At 57.3% G+C, this 18,801-nt stretch overlaps 1 protein-coding gene across 1 annotated transcript; it reads right to left on the reverse strand.

Annotated features, from left to right (window-relative positions):
* Nucleotides 1–2,225: 2,225 nt before the first annotated feature.
* On the reverse strand, nucleotides 2,226–3,698 carry LOC306651631 (uncharacterized protein; the record flags this gene model as incomplete). The annotated part of the gene is made up of 2 exons (XM_079124272.1): nucleotides 2,226–2,411; nucleotides 3,312–3,698. The coding sequence occupies 2 exons, from the start codon at nucleotides 3,696–3,698 to the stop codon at nucleotides 2,274–2,276; spliced, it is 525 nt and encodes a 174-aa protein (XP_078980398.1). The 3' UTR covers nucleotides 2,226–2,273.
* Nucleotides 3,699–18,801: the final 15,103 nt, after the last annotated feature.

The raw sequence follows: 18,801 nt of genomic DNA on the forward strand, positions 1-18,801 counted from the left end.
CCCTCTGTCCCCTGAGAGTGTCCCCTTCCCCTTCCATCCCTTCAGTCAGCTCCTGCCCGTCACCCTGAGTGACAGGTCTGGGATATTGCCGACTGGATTGCAAGAATCAAGGTTTGAAGGGCGGTCTTCACGCTGCCTCTGTTTCCCAGAAGGCCCAGCTTTGTAACAGCCCTGTCCCTCCCACCCTGTCCCTCCCACCATCCACCTACCGTCCCACACGTGCCCATCAACCATCTGTCGTGTGTGAGTTCTCATCTACCTGTTGTCTGTCTTCCCGCCATGTCTTCACCCGCCTTTCATCTGTCAATCACTGTGTATCTGTCTACAGCATCATGTCCAGCTGTCCATCAATCTCTATCATCTCCAGCTGACCATCAATCTGTCATCTCCAGCTGTCCATCAATCTGCCATCTCCAGCTGTCCATCAGTCTCTGTCATCTCTACCCGTGCCTTCATCTGCACACGTATGTGTATATCGTGCACTGATTATCTGCCATCTGCCAATCATCTGCCTGCCCGCCTCCCCGCTGTCCACCCCCTGCCTTCCTTTCTATCTTCTCCCAATAGCTGATGGAGGCAGGGGCTGCCCCGGACCCTGGGAATCAGACAGTGTCAGGAACCCAGTCGGATCCCTGTCCTCCCACACCAGACGGAGGTCAGAGTCAGGACGCACAGCCTCGTGCAAAAGAGCACGGCGGCTTCCCGGCCTGGCCGCCTGGCCACTCAAAGGGGCTTTTGATGCCTGCAAAGAGCCCAATACCCAAGTCGCTCTTCTAGCGCCTTCCAAGCCTCATCAGGCTGTGTCCCTGCGGCTCTGCTGAATGCTGCCCTTGTGCAGAGCCCAGCAGCCGCCGGGCAGCACCTGGTTCCCACTCAGGAGAGCCCCGGTGGCTCGCAGAACAGACAGCCCTTTCTCTGCAGCTGCTGGGACAGAGCCCCACAGTCCGCCCTGTGGAAAGGACCCTGGAAACCCCAGCTCGGAGGCCGGAGGAGAGACAGGATCAAAACCGCTGATCATCTTTGCACATCCCTCCTGGGAATGAAAGGCAGCTGCTGTCCTGCTGGCGGGTATGTGAGTGCAGCCCTGGAAGAGCCAGCGGGGTCTGGGACAAGAGGGGGCCACTTCATGATTAAAGGAAGAAGAGAGGGAGGAGGCAGAGGAAGGGGAGCAAGAAAGAGGAAGAGGAGGAGGAGGAGGAGGAGGAGGAGGAGGAGGAAGAGCAGGAGGAGCAGGAGGAGCAGGAGGAGGAGGAGGAGCAGGAGGAGGAGGAGGAGGAAGAGCAGGAGGAGGAGGAGGAGCAGCAGGAGGAGGAGGAGCAGGAGGAGGCGCAGGAGGAGGAGGAGGAGGAGCAGGAGGAAGAGCTGGAGGAGGAGGAGGAGGAGGAGGAGCAGGAGGAGGAGCAGCAGGAGGAGGAGGAGCAGGAGGAAGAGCAGGAGGAGGAGGAGGAGGAGGAAGAGCAGGAGGAGCAGAAGGAGGAGGAGGAACAAGAGGAGGAGTAGAAGGAGGAGGGAGAGGAGGAGGCGCAGGAGGAGGAGGAACAGGAGGAGGAGGAGGAGGAGCAGGAGGAAGAGCTGGAGGAGCAGAAGGAGGAGGGAGAGGAGGAGGAGCAGGAGGAGGAGGAGGGAGATGAGGAGGAGGAGGAGGAGGAGACCAGAATCCAACCCATGGGCTGGGGACAGTCCTCACATTCCCAGGTCTCTGGTCCACTGTCCAGATGGCACCTGCCCCAACTCAAGGGCAGGGGGACCAGGGCTGAGCGGGGCCTGGGGGCCAGGTCTGGGCGACTGTCCCTGCCAGCCAACCCTGTCTCCCAGCTCAGCTGCCTGTGGGGGGATCGTTATGGGGATAAGAAAAGAATAAATCAGTAAATAAAACCGCAACCAATGTTCTGGACACTGAGGACCCAAAGGCGCCGTGTCTCCCTCGTTCGGGGCGTTTGGAGCCCCCGTCTCTTTCCACCGGCCTCGGGGCAGCGAGAGTCTCGATTCCACGTTATCGCTATGAAACTAGCTCACCTAATCCTTCAGGGTGACAGTTCTGCAGGAGGGCGAGCGTGACATCTCAATGTCCCCTGACCACGCAGAGAAGCACCCGACCCTGCGGCTGGGACCCCCGCCCCCACACCTCCGGCAGCACCAGAAGCGCCAGTCCCTCCAGCCCAGAGACCTGGGCGCCGCAGGCCGCTGGGGACTCGGGGTGTGGGGCAGTGCTGAGGGTCACGGGGGTCTCCCCAGCTCCAGCAGGAACAGGGAGGCTGAACCGAGCAGCCTGGCTACTCACCGGACATGGTGGAGGCGCCGCAGCCGCGGGCTTGGAGAGGCCGCGTGCGCCTCGGCGAGGCGGGTCGACGCTCCGAGCCCCGCACCGCAGTGCCGGGCGCGGTCTTCAGGGCGGGCGCGGAGTTCCGGGCCTGCGGGCGACAGTGAGCCGTTCGCGAATCCCTGGGTTGCAGCTCGGGTCAGAGTCCCCCGGCCCCAGACCCATGTCACCTCAGCCTCTACCCTGCACCCCCGGCTGCAGGCCCGCTCCAAAGTCACCTCCCGCCCGGGGGGCGCAGCGCCCCCTGAATCCCGCAGATCTCTTGCGTCCCGTCGCGGCCTCTGAACCTCTGTGTCCAGGTCCCCACGCGGGTGTCTTCAGCAGATTCCCCGCGCCCCACGCCTCCTTCCAGGGCGGGCCTCCCCTGCCTCCAACTGGGACCGACAAACCGGTCTCCTTGTCCTCTCCGGGCCCAACCCGCGCCCTGGGCGCAGTGGCTCTCCCACCCGTCCTGGCCTCCAGCCTCCCCACGCCGCCCTCGCGCTCCCGAGGACCCTGCGCGCCCTCCCCGCGCCCTTCCATCTCCCGGCGCCCATCCCACCTCCTCCACCCGCGCCTCCCGCCGCCTTGCCAGCCAGGGACCCGGCTCTCCGCGCCTCGCCCGTGCCGCCCCCAGATCCCCGAACCCTGCAGCCCTGCCCCCTCCCCGACCCGACCCAGGACTTGCGAAGCCCTCACCTCCTGCGCGCTGCCGATTCCGGCCAGGCCGCGCCCCTCGCCTTCCTCCCCTCCTGCATCCCCTATGCTCCCCTCACCCCTGGCGGCCTCCATCCCCGGCCTTCGCCGCGCCCGGCCCACCTCCACGGCCCCCGCTCCTCTGCTCCCTCCGCAGCTCCTGGACGCCGGTCCCGCTGCCTCCTCCCGGGCCCGCGCCTCCTCCCCAGCCCTCTGGCCTCCCGCACCCCCAGCTCCCGCCACCCTCCGCAGCCTCCATTCCCGGCCTCCTCCGCGCCCCGGACTCTACGGCCCGCTCCCCCGGCACTCCCCGCACCTCCGGCAGCCTCTGCCCCCGGCCAGCGCCGCGCCGCCCCGCAGCCCGCACTGCACGATTGGCCTGTCGCAGGAAGCCCGGCCCCACCTCCGCGCCGCCCGGCGCCTCGCCCAGTCGTGCCACGGCCCAGGCCAGAAACCCCTCGCGCCGCCTGTCGCCCGACCGGGCTGGCGGCCAGGAGACGCGAGAGGGACGCTGGCTGCGCTCCGCCCCCGAGTCCCTCCTGCCCCGCCCGCCGAAGCCCGCCGCTCCTGCTCCCGCGGTTTGCAGGCTGACCTTTACCCAGCGGGCCCTGAGCAAATGTTTGCTGTGGCTTCCAGACTCCGGCCGGCCAGCAGGCAGCTCGGCGGAGGCCTCGCGGGGAGGCCCCAGCTGGAACGGCGGCATTCCGTTCCCATCTCATTGCATGCAGGCGGGAGAGAAGGACAATAAAGGAGCCAGCAGGTCTCAGCTGTTGGGGGCGCGGGGAGTGAGCGCGTGCCCGAGAGAGAGAGCGAGAGAAAGAGAGAGAGAGAGAGAGAGAGAGAGAGAGAGAGAGAGAGAGAGAGAGAGAGAGAGAGAGAGAGAGAGAGAGAGAGAGAAGAGAGGCGAGACAGCGCGAATGGATGGACGCGGGAGCGAAGGACCCGCTGCGCCACAGTGACTGAGGAGTGAGTGGCAGCGTGCGCGCAGGTGAGTTGAGTGAATGCGTCACGGAGAAGGTGAGTCGAGGGGGTGAATGAACGGGTGCGCGCGGGAACAGACGGGCTGAATGGACGGACTCAGCGGAATGAATGAGCGAATGCGCGGGCCCGCTGAAGGAATCAGCGAATAGCGGATGAGCTGCAGGAAGGAGCGAATGAGAGAGTGAGCGAATGAGCCCGCGAGTCGAATGAACGCGCGCGTGAACATGTGAATGAATGAGCAGAAGCACGAGCAGATCCAGCGGAGTGAATGAGCGAATGAGCGGATGCGTTGAATGAAGCGGTGAGCGAGCAAATGAGGAGGAGAGCTGAACGAATCAGCGAGTAGCGGATACGCTGAAGACTGAGTGAATGCGAAGGCGGTGCCTGACCGCGCGACCTATGCAGCGCCAGGTGAGCCGGGCCAATGAGTGGGTGCACCTGGGGACGAGCGGGCGCATCCAGTGAATCAAGGTGACTCCTCACCTGCACCGTGAAGGTAGAGAAGGCATGCAGACTGGAAGCGGCCTCCCTGAGCCTTCTGTGTCCACGTGAGATGGGAGTCCCTGCGAGTCCTACAGCTGGGCTACAGGAATGACCCAGAGGCCGGCGGCCCACTAAGGGTCCCTTGAGTGACCGTGCCTTTTAAACCGGGATCATGACACCCAAGAGGCAGGGCCCTACTGGAGGGCCAAAGGCCAGGCCAGCTCCACGGGCAGAGGCGGAACGGGCTGAGCCCCGCACTGCAGCCACTTTGGGGCAGAGAGGCAGATGCCCCGGGGTCCAGGGTGGACCCTCGCCATCTGTCCTTGAGGCCGCAGGTTATGGCGGGGACTGTCCCGAAGGCTCAACTGGACAGTCCTGCCTCAGGCAGGCCAAGGAGGTCTGCAGCAAGGGTCTCTGGGAGCACCTGAGCACCGCTGAACACAGAGACAAGGGTGCAGGAGAGGGGACCCCGGGCACCCAGGGCTTCTGTCCCCAAGAGCTGGGCTCCCTGGACATGCACATTTGAAGGGACAGGAGGAGGATACAACCTGAGGACCAGAGCTGCTCCCTGGGAAGGGCCGTGTGAGCCATGCAGAGCCATAGAGGGGGACAGGCGCAGGGCAGACGGGGCGGCAGCTCAGCCGCGGGCAGTGACCCGGGACCTCTCAGATCCCCTGACCCTCCGCGGTCCAGCAGGCAGGCCGTGGTCGCCCTGCGCCCGGGCGCCCTGGAGATTCAGAAAGGCGGGGCGGCCTCCTGCTGTCCAGCAGCTCCCCCTCCAGCCCAGCCGGGTTCAGCCAAACGCCCTGCGTGCCTCATGAGCGACAGCGTCAATCAGGCCGCGGAGGGGACGTGGGCAGGACTGGGAGGGGCTACACGCGCGAGCGGGGTCCTGCGTGCCTGACGGACGCCCTGTGCGCGCTGATTGACGGCGCCGGGTGACCACGGCAGGCCCACGCCCGAGGGGAAGGCTGTGTCAGCCGGGGCAACGCCCAGGAGATGCGCCCCTCGCTCCTCAGCCCCGCAGACCCGCCCGTCCCGGTGTCACCGATTCAGAGCGACCGCGATCTCAGTTATGACACGGAAAGTCCAGAACCTGCACAGCTCGGGTCTCGGGAACCCCGCCCGGAGGTTCAGGGTCGAGGGAGAGGAGAGGGTTTCACGTGGGCCAGGGCGACACCAAAGAGGCTGGACATCCTTAGCCGACTTCACCAGGGGACAGAAGAGCGTCCTGGGTGTTTCCTCCGTGGCAACCGCACCCGGGGGTCACAACCAGCTAGACGGAGCTGATAGAGGATCCATTACCGAGGAGACAGACAGACAGACAGATTGATAGATGATAGATGACAGCTGGATGGACAGGTGACAGATAGAGACTCTGTCCTGCAGGTTTTCTCTGCACTGTGGCATCTGGGGCTGGAGGTTCTCTGTGCTGGGCTGTGCTGTGCACTGCAGGCTGTGGAGCAGCATCTCTGGGCTGCACACACCAGGTGCCAGGAGCAGCCCCACCCAGGTTGTGACAGTCACCTAGACAGACAGAAGTGGTAGATGAGAGATAGATAGATAGATAGATAGATAGATAGATAGATAGATAGATGATAGACAGATGACAGCTGGATGGATGGATGATAGATAGAGACTCTGTCCTGCAGGTTTTCTCTGCACTGTGGCCTCTGGGGCTGGAGGGTCCCTGTGCTGGGCTGTGCTGTGCACTGCAGGCTGTGGAGCAGTGTCTCTGGGCTGCACACACCAGGTGCCAGGAGCAACAGCCCCTTCCCAACTGTTAGAACCAGGACCTCCTGGGACCCTGCCAAGGGCCCCGGGAGGTGACACCACACCAGCCACACCCGTCCACGCTGAGGGGAAACACGGCCCTGTAGCAGGACAGAGGCCCCTGGGCGGCCCTGACCGCAGCCCTCTGCCGGCCCTGAGGAGAGCAGCCGGCCTTCCACCCACAACCTCTGGCCGCTTCATGGACGTTGTGCTCAGGGGCGGTGGAGGCCAGGGGCGGTGGAGGCCGGCGCGCATCCAGCTGAGCCTCGGGAGGGTCGGACTGAGCCTGGAGTGGCTCCTGGGCGGGCAGGGCTGATGCCTCCCGGAAGCTGCGCTCAGAGTCCTGCAGGAGCGGAGCGGCTGGGCGCTGTGCGCGGCGCCCCGTTCGCCCTTGATGGCTGGCACTTCGCTCTGCGGCCACCGTCCCACGGAGGGAGATGTGCGGGCTCCGCCCTGGACCAGCCTCGCCAGCGCCAGGCATGGGCAGACCCTCAGGTCCCGCTGACCTGGGACGGCAGGTCCTGGGGCTGCCCGGGTGCCACCGGCCCTCCCTGGGTCCCCGAGGCCCGGCCAGGCTGGAGCACGGAGCTTTGCCCGCTGAGGGCGGCTGAGGAGGGCGGGAAGCGGGAGAGGCAGCCAGGAGTCCAGGAGGCCAGAGAGGAAGGCGCTGTGCGCAACCCGAGCAGCTGTACGGGCCAGACCCTCCCCTGCCGACTCCCCGCCCTGTCCACCCTGTGACCACTGTCCTCTCCTCTTGCTGGATGGCTCTGTGCCTGGAATGCGGGGCGCCAGGCTCCCTGACTCCCTGGCTCCTGGTGAAAGGGCAGCACTGTTTCCAAACCCCGAGGAGGACGCCACTGGAGAGTCGAGGGGCCTTAATATTAACCGTGTGCCCAGAAAGGACAGATGAAAGACTCAAAAGCCACTCAAAAAAGGATGACCTGTTTGATTGACAGTGTGAGTTTGCACTCGGAAAGAGAAGCAGAGAGGAGGAGAGAAGGGTTTGCAATACGGATACAGGTTTCCCAGCGCAAGTCGGAGCCACAACTTTGTAGCAGGTTTATGTGTCGATAAAGATGAGCGAGAGCTAAAGACAAAGATGAGCGAGAGCATTTTTATATTTTGGTACCAGGGATGGAACCCAGGGGTGCTTCACCACTGACTGAGCCACATCCCCAGCCCTTTTTCATAGATTTTTTTTTTTTTTTTTTCAAATTAAAGACAGGGTCTCACTAAGTTGCTTACGGCCTCCAAAAGTGGCTGAGGCTGACTTTGAACTTGCCACCCTCCTGCCTCAGCCTCCCAAGCTGCTGGGATTATAGGTGCACGCCCAGCCCCAGCCGTTTTTTATTTTATATTTTATTTTGAGACGGGATCTCGCTAAGTTGCTTAGGGCCTCACTAAGTGGCTGAGGCTGGCTTCCAACCTGAGATCCTCCTGTCTCAGCCTCCCCAGCTGCTGGGATGACCGGTGGACGCCACCAAGCTTGGCTGAAATAACGACTTTTGCGTGTAATGGACCACCGAAATGCGCAAAGGACTTCTAGTACATGCTACTGGGCACTTATTTGACAACAGTTTTTCTCTCTCTAGTTGTTGGCAGAGTTTGGATTTTCTGCAGTGTTCATATTTCCTCCCAGATCACCTTTACTTGGAGACCGTATGCCCATTTCATGTCCATGAGGAATAGGAAGTTGTCTAGTGGCCTCTGGTCCAACGTCTCTGGTCTTAAAAGAGGGAACCAGGGAGGAAATTCGGCCTCTGGATATTAGTGGGAAATGGCTGGAGCTGTAGCAGCCATTTTGTGCCGTGAAGCAAAAACCCAGAGACTGTAGGGAACCTCTGGCCCCACCCCAAAGCTTCCAAACCTGGTAAATGTTGCTACAGGAAACGATCCTCGTGAGGGTAGCCCCTTCCAGTTGGGCTGTGTGTAACAGAAGAAAAGAATAGGGACATGCCACCCTTAAGACAAGGGAATTTTGACCTGGCGGGTCCCCTTTGGGGACAGCCAGATTTTGACCCAGCGCCCCAGCAGCCCCGCCGTGGGGCGAAATGCTGGATGCTTGTCCAGTCCTGATGCTGCTTCTGCCTTGGTGGAGGGACGTGGTTCAGGCGGTGAGGTCTCCAAGTCATCCACCGGATGCATCCGGGCGCGGAGAGGTGTCCGCCTCCCACACGTAAAGACGCACAGCCGACGCAGGAGTGTGGAACCCCGGGCCGGAAAGGCCCTGCGTAAAAGACCGCGCCCGCCCTGCACGCCCACCCCCAGAGTCTCCAGCGCATCCCGCCAGCAGGGGCTGCTCCTGAGCTTTGACGGACAGTCTAGCTCCAAGCTGCGGCCGGAAGGTCTGGCTTCGCTTCTCGGCTTTCCAAGCCCGACCTTCCGGCTCCAGGGCTTCAAGTGGGGGTGCAGGAGGGACCCCCTGCCGCCCCCTGAGCAGGAAGCCCTCACAGGGCGCTCTGGTTTGGGTTGGGAGTGTCCCCGAGTCTGCGGGTTCCAGGCTTGGCACCCAGCTTGGAGCTGCTGGAGGCGGTGGAGTCTGCACCCAGTGAGGTCCAGAAGAGGTCTGGAGGGAGGTCACGGGAGGCATGCCACAGAACGGGACCCCAGGACCCCAGACTCTTCTTCTGCCTCTCCCTCTCCTCCTGGCCACGGGGAGGCTGGAGGTCATGCTCACCACCGTGATGCACGTCCGCACCCAAACCACCAGGGCCACCCAGCCTGGGAGCAGAAATGCCAGAACCCTGAGCCGCAAGAAATAAACCTTTCCTCTCTATAAGTTGATCCTCTCATGTAGTTTGTTACAGTCACAGAAAACTGGTGGACAGGGCTGAGTTTGCAGCCATTGGGGAAATTCCTTAGGACTTGGGTTCAGCTTCCAGCACTGCTGCCCCTCAAGTGTGCTTGCGGGTCCGCAGGCCGCCAGTCGCCCCAGGAGCTCCGCTTAGCTCTCCAGGAACAACCCAGGCCAGCCGCCTCCATTCCCGCAGCCAGGTGGGCACCATGTTGCATTGACCCTGAAACTGGACGCTGGCCCTGCTCTCTTCCTCGGGTGAACCGGGAATTGGATTTATTTTCCAAGTGTGTAAAAGGCGTGTTTCTGCAAACAGGCAGAACGCAGCGCGGTGTGACCGGCTGGACCAAGGTTTGCAGGCATCTCTTCTGTTGGGAAACCCAGTCTGGAGGGCGACTTGGGGAGACCCGGGTTGCTTTCTTCTGCCTCTTGTGAATTCCTGAGTGTTTGGAGGATCCAGTTTGCCGAACATCACAATCCCTCTTGGGGATGTCAGATTCTCCCCTTGGGGGACTTGCTGAGACCTTGAAAAGAACAAAATCCCCAAACTTGCAAGGACTGACCGCCCTTAACCCTTCCCATCCCAGGATGGGGATCCAGCCAGTTTTGCCACACAGTTGACACCGGGCATTGAGATACGTTGGAAACCGTCGTCTTGAGCCTATTACATATAACATCGTTGATTTCTCTGCAGACGTTATGTATCTATGCACTATATTGATATATAATGTCCACGATACCATTGGATTCTATTTATATCCTTATTAGTATTTAATTGTGTTATTTCCTATGAGTCAATCCAGCTTGGCAAGACAGGGTCTCCTACATATTATGCACGAGCATAAATCAATTATATGATAATGCACCTTATAGGATAAGATGCTACGATATTACAATTGTATAAAATATCATTCAGGGGCTGGGGAGATAGCTCAGCTGGTAGAGTGCTTGCCTTGCAAGCACAAGGCCCTGAGTTCAATCCCAGTACTGCAAAAAAAAAAAAAAAAAAAAAAAAAAAAAAATCATTCAATGATCTATACACTACGTAGTGTATCTACTATATATTGTATATAGGATAGGATATATGTGTGATTTTATAAATGCAAATATGTTTAAATATGAGTTCAGATGAATCCATATGATTTTATAGGTGTTCCAGAAGACAGGTTAAGTACAATCTATTTCTACCTTTTTTAAGATACATGGATTCAGCATTCCCAAACTGAAAAATGCCAAATCCTAAATATGACTAATCTGAATCCTTTGGAACACCTACATAATGCCCCAACTGGACATTTTCTCACTCAAAATCATTAGGAAGTATTTGCAAACCTACCTTCAGAGTTTGGGTATAAGGTATGGAGGAGACAGGCATGAATTTTGTGTTCAGATTTGGGGTCCATCCCCAAGACCTCTCAGGAGTTATGTGCAGAAAGTTTGATTTTTTTTTTAAGCCAAAATTTACAGTACTTCTGGTCCCAAGAATTTTGGATTTGAAGCTATTCAAATAAAAGTTTTCCCCAGGAGCTTGGGAGGCTGAGGCAGGAGGATTGTACAGTGGAGGCCAGCTTCAGCAACTGAGCGAGGCCCTAAGCAACTGTTAAAAGATGTGATCCTATATATGTATGGAAAAATGACAGATGACACTCCGTGTATGTCTGATCGATCAGACTGTATAAATGCATTCTACCGTCATGGGCAACTAATGAGAACAAATTTAAAAATTTTTAAAAAGTAATGATGATAATAATAGTAGTAACAATGATGGGGCTGGGGATGTGGCTCAGGGGTAAAGCACCTCTGGATTCCATCTCCAGGACAAATCACACACACACACAATTTGCAAGTTAAATTCCAACACATGGGCAGGAACATAAAATCCTAAGTATAACTCTCTCCTCCAAAGAAATATAATGAATGATCACCACCAAGTAGGAAATTTAAATTTAAATTAGGTGTACTCTGGAATGAGAAGAGAGTCATTCCAAAGCAGCTGGAACCATCAGCCAGGCAACGTGGAGAGATGAAACCTAACGGGATCCAAGCAAGAGGCTTCCTGGGAGAAGCAGAAAGAAGGGCCAAGTTTTGGTCCACTCACCAAAACTGGAGGCTCTTCGAAAGACCAGGCATGGAACCACCATGTGACCCAGCTGTACCTCTTCTCAGTATTAACCTCGTGAATTAAAGTCATCTTACTACAGTGACACGTGCATACCCAGGGTGACGGCAGCACAATTCACAAACTCTGGAACCAGCCTAGGTGTCCATCAGTGGATGAATGGATAAAGAACATGTGGTATATGTACACAATGGAATATTACTCAGCCATGAAGAAGAGTGAAATTATGTCGTTTTCAGGAAAATGGACGGAACTAGAGAGCATCATGCCAAGTTAGATTTAACCAGACACTGAGAGACAAGTATTATACATTTTCTCTTATATGTAGAAGCTAGATGGCTATGTAAGGGGAGAAGAAAACAGGAACTCATGAAAGGAGAGGACACCATGAAGGAAGAGAAAGCAAACCAGGAGGAGGAGGGAGGAGAGAAGGGAAAGGGGAGGAGCTGAGCGGTCAATTTTAGCAAATTATGTTATACGCATGTAAAACAGGTCACTGCAAGGCTCAGTATTCTGTTTAATTAATATATACCCATAGAACACAGTATTGTAATAGTTTAAAATAATTTTTAAATGTATATTTTAATCATTTTGAAATAATTTAAAAAACTTGTTTTAATAATTTTATTTTGTGTTTTAATATTTTTTAAATAATTCTTTATAATTTTAAAAAAGGATGTTTACAGCTTCGGAAATGGAAGCAGCTTGCCATTGGCCAGAGTCGGTCACATGACCACACCTATCTGCAAGGACTGCTGGGAAATGTAGTTCCTCTGTCATCCCAGGAACCTGGTGCCATTCATTAAATTTAGCAGTATTTAAACTATTGCGCCCGGCAGGAAAACGTGGGGCAAATAGGTTTTCCTCTTCCCTACTATCTGCACTGCAGTTTTCTTCTTCAATTTTGGTTTCATGGTCTCCAGTTTTCAGTCAATTCTAAGAAATGCTCAACATGTTGCCATGAGATTGAATTTATTGACCCTAAAGGAAAAGCTTATTTTCATTTATTTTTCCAAACCTTTGGTGGCCCTTATCTTGGGGGGGCCACCCCAAAGTTTTCCAAAATGGGACAAACCCATATTCTCACCACAGCTTGGCAACTCTTATAATATCTTTTTTTTTTTTTTTTGGATGGGATAATTAAGGCTCAGAGAGGTTGTGAAACTTATAAAAGATTGCACAGCTTCAAGAAGCCAGAGCATGGGAGGAGTATGGAAGGGAGGGAAGTGATATTGACAGAAATGATATGGTTACATTGTATGCAGGTTCGAATATGTGAATGCAAATTCCACCATGACGTACTGCCATAAGGCACCCATAAAAAAAAATGGGAAAACCCAAAAAGGCTCACATGGAGAGATCAAGATGAAAACCATGAATCGGGCATGAGAGTCCAGAGTTTAACCTTGACTGACCTTGTCCCGTGTCTCCACAGACCAGTTAAATGAATCCCCCATCATTTCTTATAAATTAAGGTGGAGAGAACGAACCCCGTATGCGGGAGTTTCCCAGCAAACACTCACGATCCAAGTGGCCTCCACCCCAGAGACAGATGAACCTCTCTGGTTCTGGGGTCAGAAATCCAAAACCCCGGAGGCTCAAGGCGAGGGTCCGTCCCAGGCCTCTCTCGACCAGGGTGTTTGCTTGAACTGTGCGCACATCCGTCAACCTCCCCTGGCTCTCCCCGCACCCGGTGCACGTCGGAGTCCACACCCCACCCCTCTGCCACGCCCAGGAGAGGGTCAGAGGTGCCACCCTGCTCAGCCTAGCCTCTTCCTCCCGCGGTGAATTGCGACCCTCTTCACAAACGGCATTTCCAGGCACAGGGGCGTTGGGACTTCAGCGTATGCACCTGGGGAACCCAATGCACCCTGAGCGCTGCGTGGACAGTGCACCCTCTAAATCTGGAATCCGGGGGCATCTCTGGATGCAGCCTGCAGACTTCCCGTGGGGGAGGAGGCTGCTCAAGGAACCGGGAGCGGGAGATGAGGGCTGCTTCCTATGCTAGACATTTCCTCCCGAGCTTGGTCCACAGCGTGGCGCTGTGTGGAGGAGGTGGGCCTTTAAGGGGTGGAGCCTAGTGGGAGGAAGATAGGCTATTGGGGGTGTGGCCTTGAAGGGGGTGTGGGTCCTCAGTCTCCTCCTTCTTTTCCTTTTCTCCTCCTTCTTTTCTATCTCTCTCTCTGCTTCCTGGTGCCACGTCCTGAGCTGCTCTCCTCCTCCAGGCCCTTCCGCCATTTTGTTCTGCCTCACCTTAGGTCAGAGCCAAGGAGGTGGCCCACCATGGACTGAGCCTCTGAAACCATGAGTCAACATAAACCAGGTGGTAACTCCAGGCAGGTGGGGTGAGGCTGGAGGATCTGGGTCACTGGAGACATGCCTTGGGGAATGTATCCTCTCCCTGGCTCCTTGGGGACTATATCCTGTCCCTGGCTCCTTGGGGACTATATCCTGTCCCTGGCTCCCTGGGGACTATATGCTGTCCCTGGCTCCATGGGGACTATATCCTGTCCCTGGCTCCTTGGGGACTATATCCTGTCCCTGGCTCCTAGGGGTCTATATCCTGTCCCTGGATCCTTGGGGACTATATCCTGTCCCTGGCTCCCTGGGGACTATATGCTGTCCCTGGCTCCATGGGGACTATATCCTGTCCCTGGCTCCCTGGGGACTATATCCTATCCCTGGCTCCATGGGGACTATATCCTGTCCCTGGCTCCTTGGGGACTATATGCTGTCCCTGGCTCCCTGGGGACTATATCCTGTCCCTGGCTCCTTGGGGACTATATCCAGTACCTGGCTCCTTGGGGACTCTATCCTGTCCCTGGCTCCCTGGGGACTCTATCCTGTCCCTGGCTCCCTGGGGACTATATCCTGTCCCTGGCTCCCTGGGGACTATATCCTGTCCCTGGCTCCCTGGGGACTATATCCAGTCCCTGGCTCCCTGGGGACTCTATCCTGTCCCTGGCTCCTTGGGGACTCTATCCTGTCCCTGGCTCCTTGGGGACTATATCCTGTCCCTGGCTCCTTGGGGACTATATCCAGTCCCTGGCTCCTTGGGGACTATATCCAGTCCCTGGCTCCTTGGGGACTCTATCCTGTCCCTGGCTCCCTGGGGACTATATCCTGTCCCTGGCTCCCTGGGGACTATATCCAGTCCCTGGCTCCCTGGGGACTCTATCCTGTCCCTGGCTCCCTGGGGACTCTATCCTGTCCCTGGCTCCCTGGGGACTCTATCCTGTCCCTGGCTCCCTGGGGACTCTATCCCGTCCCTGGCTCCTTGGGGACTCTATCCCGTCCCTGGCTGCCTGGGGACTCTATCCCGTCCCTGGCTGCCTGGGGACTCTATCCCGTCCCTGGCTCCCTGGGGACTCTATCCCGTCCCTGGCTCCCTGGGGACTCTATCCTGTCCCTGGCTCCCTGGGGACTATATCCTGTCCCTGGCTCCCTGGGGACTATATCCTGTCCCTGGCTCCCTGGGGACTATATCCTGTCCCTGGCTCCCTGGGGACTATATCCTGTCCCTGGCTCCCTGGGGACTCTATCCTGTCCCTGGCTGCCTGGGGACTCTATCCTGTCCCTGGCTCCCTGGGGACTCTATCCTGTCCCTGGCTCCCTGGGGACTCTATCCTGTCCCTGGCTCCCTGGGGACTCTATCCTGTCCCTGGCTCCCTGGGGACTCTATCCTGTCCCTGGCTCCCTGGGGACTCTATCCTGTCCCTGGCTCCCTGGGGACTCTATCCTGTCCCTGGCTCCCTGGGGACTCTATCCTGTCCCTGGCTCCCTGGGGACTCTATCCTGTCCCTGGCTCCCTGGGGACTCTATCCTGTCCCTGGCTCCCTGGGGACTCTATCCTGTCCCTGGCTCCCTGGGGACTCTATCCTGTCCCTGGCTCCCTGGGGACTCTATCCTGTCCCTGGCTCCCTGGGGACTCTATCCTGTCCCTGGCTCCCTGGGGACTCTATCCTGTCCCTGGCTCCCTGGGGACTCTATCCTGTCCCTGGCTCCCTGGGGACTATATCCTGTCCCTGGCTCCCTGGGGACTATATCCTGTCCCTGGCTCCCTGGGGACTATATCCTATCCCTGGCTCCCTGGGGACTCTATCCTGTCCCTGGCTCCCTGGGGACTATATGCTGTCCCTGGCTCCCTGGGGACTATATCCTGTCCCTGGCTCCCTGGGGACTATATCCAGTCCCTGGCTCCCTGGGGACTCTATCCTGTCCCTGGCTCCCTGGGGACTCTATCCTGTCCCTGGCTCCCTGGGGACTCTATCCTGTCCCTGGCTCCCTGGGGACTCTATCCTGTCCCTGGCTCCCTGGGGACTCTATCCTGTCCCTGGCTCCCTGGGGACTCTATCCTGTCCCTGGCTCCCTGGGGACTCTATCCTGTCCCTGGCTCCATGGGGACTATATCCTGTCCCTGGCTCCCTGGGGACTATATGCTGTCCCTGGCTCCCTGGGGACTATATGCTGTCCCTGGCTCCCTGGGGACTATATCCTGTCCCTGGCTCCTTGGGGACTCTATCCTGTCCCTGGCTCCTTGGGGACTCTATCCTGTCCCTGGCTCCATGGGGACTCTATCCTGTCCCTGGCTCCCTGGGGACTCTATCCTGTCCCTGGCTCCCTGGGGACTATATCCTGTCCCTGGCTCCCTGGGGACTATATCCAGTCCCTGGCTCCTTGGGGACTCTATCCATTCCCTGGCTCCTTGGGGACTCTATCCTGTCCCTGGCTCCCTGGGGACTCTATCCTGTCCCTGGCTCCCTGGAGACTATATCCTGTCCCTGGCTCCCTGGGGACTATATCCTGTCCCTGGCTCCTTGGGGACTATATCCAGTCCCTGGCTCCTTGGGGACTATATCCTGTCCCTGGCTCCTTGGGGACTATATCCTGTCCCTGGCTCCTTGGGGACTATATCCAGTCCCTGGCTCCTTGGGGACTATATCCAGTCCCTGGCTCCTTGGGGACTATATCCAGTCCCTGGCTCCTTGGGGACTCTATCCTGTCCCTGGCTCCTTGGGGACTATATGCTGTCCCTGGCTCCTTGGGGACTGTATCCCGTCCCTGGCTCCTTGGGGACTATATCCTGTCCCTGGCTCCTTGGGGACTATATCCTGTCCCTGGCTTCATGAGGACTATATCCTGTCCCTGGCTCCTTGGGGACTACATCCTGTCCCTGGCTCCTTGGGGACTATATCCTGTCCCTGGCTCCATGGGGTTTATATCTGGTCCCTGGTGAGCAGAGCTCTCTCTGCTTCCTGGTGCCACGTCCTGAGCTGCTCTCCTTCTCCAGGCCCTTCCGCCATTTTGTTCTGCCTCACTTGGGCCAGAGCCATGGATTCGGCCACCGTGGACTGAACCTCTGAGACCATGAGCCCCAAATAACCTTTTCCTCCCCTAATTGTTCTCGTCAGGTCTTTGGTCGCAGCAACGGAAAAACTGGCTCAAACACCAACCACGGACTGAAGCTCTGAAACAGCGCGTCCCAAAGCAATCCTTCTTACCCGTGGATTTACCTCGGGCATTTTATCACAGTAACGCACACACCGTCGTTGCTCACGTGGTTCCATCAGGCACCCACATTGCTCTGGTCCTGGGGGGAGTTTGATCTCACCACGGCCGAACACTATTTCCCCTGCTCCCAGTCGACCGTCTTCAGCGTGGAAAGAGATCTATTTATGAGACGGTCCGCGACGCTTGCCGATTTGGGAAAGGGCTCATCTCCCCGGGGCTGTGCTGAAGTGTTGGGTGTGAAATGTAAAAATAAAGAAACCACAGTGCGGCCTCCGAAGCCAAGATTTTCCTTTAGCCTTTATTTGTCGGCTGGTGAGGTGCCGGGGTTCCAACGCGCCGTGTCCCCGGGTGACCGCCCAGCGCCCATGCTTAAGTTAAGAAATTAAAAGTGCTTTGTGACTTTGCGACGGAAAATGGGCAGATCTCCATGAAAGACCTTTAGACTCGGCGCAGGCACGTCTGTGTGTGGGTACGTGTGCAAACACACACAGACACACTCACACGGGACTCACACGGGAGTCACAGGCAGAAAGTGGTAACGGGCCGGGTGCGTCCCCTCTGGGAAAGCATCCACAGGGATCGAGAAGCTTCACAAGACACCCGGCTGGAAACAGGGCGCGGGCTCTGTCCCCTGGCTCAAGCGAGACCCAAACCCACAGAATGAGACAGGCCATTCGGAGACCCCTGGATGGCGAGCTTTGGGTCCTTTTTCAAATTGAGGTTCCTTCGGGTGCCCCTCCCTGGAGACCCCAGCACTGAGGGTCCGTATGGGGCCCTTGGGGGGGATCCTCCGTACCAGCCCCAGAGGGTCCTGAATTCCAGACTCTCTGCTTGTGATATTTGGGGCCAGGACCTCAAAGCGACATAAGCGTGAACCTATGTTGAACCAAACTGGATCTTTATGACCCAACCGTTCTGCCCCTGGCCCCCCAGAGTGTTGCTAAGATAGAGCAAAAGCTAGAACACTTTTCAGACGTCTCGATTTCCGAGGCTTGCACACGGCTGAAGAGAGAAGGTACAAACCAAGGGAAGAAATACGGATGCCGTACTTCTCATCCAGACAAGATGTCCGTCACTGAAAATCACTCATCCGTCCCGTGTTCTCTAGAACGCACCACAGCCTTAAAAATCTTCCCAGGAGAGCCAGGTGTGGTGTGCACACCTGCCCTCCTAGCAGCTGGGGAGGCTGAGGCAGGAGGATTACAAATTCAAAGCCACTCAGGGAGTCCCTGAGCAACTTGGCGCGACCCTGTCTCAAACCAAAACATAAAAATGGGCTGGTCTGTCCCCTAGTCTCCAGAAAAGACCAAAGCCATAAGAATTTCATAGGGAAGCCAGGTGCAGTGGGGTACATCTGTCCTCCCAGGGGCTGCGGAGGCTGAGGAAGGAGGATCACAAGTTGGAGTCCATTCTCAGTCACTCAGTGAGGCCCTAAGCAACTCAGAAAGCACCTGTCTCAAAATGAAAGAAAGAAAGGCTGGCGACGTAGCTCGGTGGTAAAGCACCCCTGGATTCAATTCCCAGTTTAAAAAACAAAAAGAAGGAAAGAAAAAAAAAAAAAAAAGAATCCGCTAGGAAAAAGTATCCCAAGACCCATTTCTTTCCACAAGACAGTTTTAAGAGAAGTAACTTTTTAAAATTTAAAACCTCAAATTCCAGTCTTACTTCCTACAGGGAATAATCAATCGGTACCAGCCCCAGGAGTTGGCCGGATTCCCGGGGGCGCGAGAACCGCCGTGCGCTTTTCACCCTGAGCCGCAGTTGCAGTGACCACTGCCCAGGCCGAGCAGGTTCGGGTGGGTCCAGCCTCGGACCTCAGCTCCTCGGACACCCGATAGTTCTCCCTGCCTCTCAGACGCCTCGCAAGCCCCACCCACCTACCCAGGCCCCACCCTGCGCGCCTGGCCTCGCCGCGGGGCTCAGCCTGGGCGCACAGGCGCCCCTGCGGGGCCTGAAGATCTGAGGCCTGGCTGGAGTCTCTCCATCTAGATCAAGGCAGGAAGGACCCGTGAGACGAGCCATTTTGCAAGGCAGGATGGACCTAACTTATTTTTAACTACACCCCGTCCAGAGAGAGAGAGAGAGAGAGAGAGAGAGAGAGAGAGACAGAGACAGAGAGAGAGAGACAGAGAGAGAGACAGAGAC

This window comes from Sciurus vulgaris, assembly GCF_902686455.1.
Source record: "Sciurus vulgaris genome assembly, chromosome: X".
Lineage (NCBI taxonomy): Eukaryota > Metazoa > Chordata > Mammalia > Rodentia > Sciuridae > Sciurus > Sciurus vulgaris.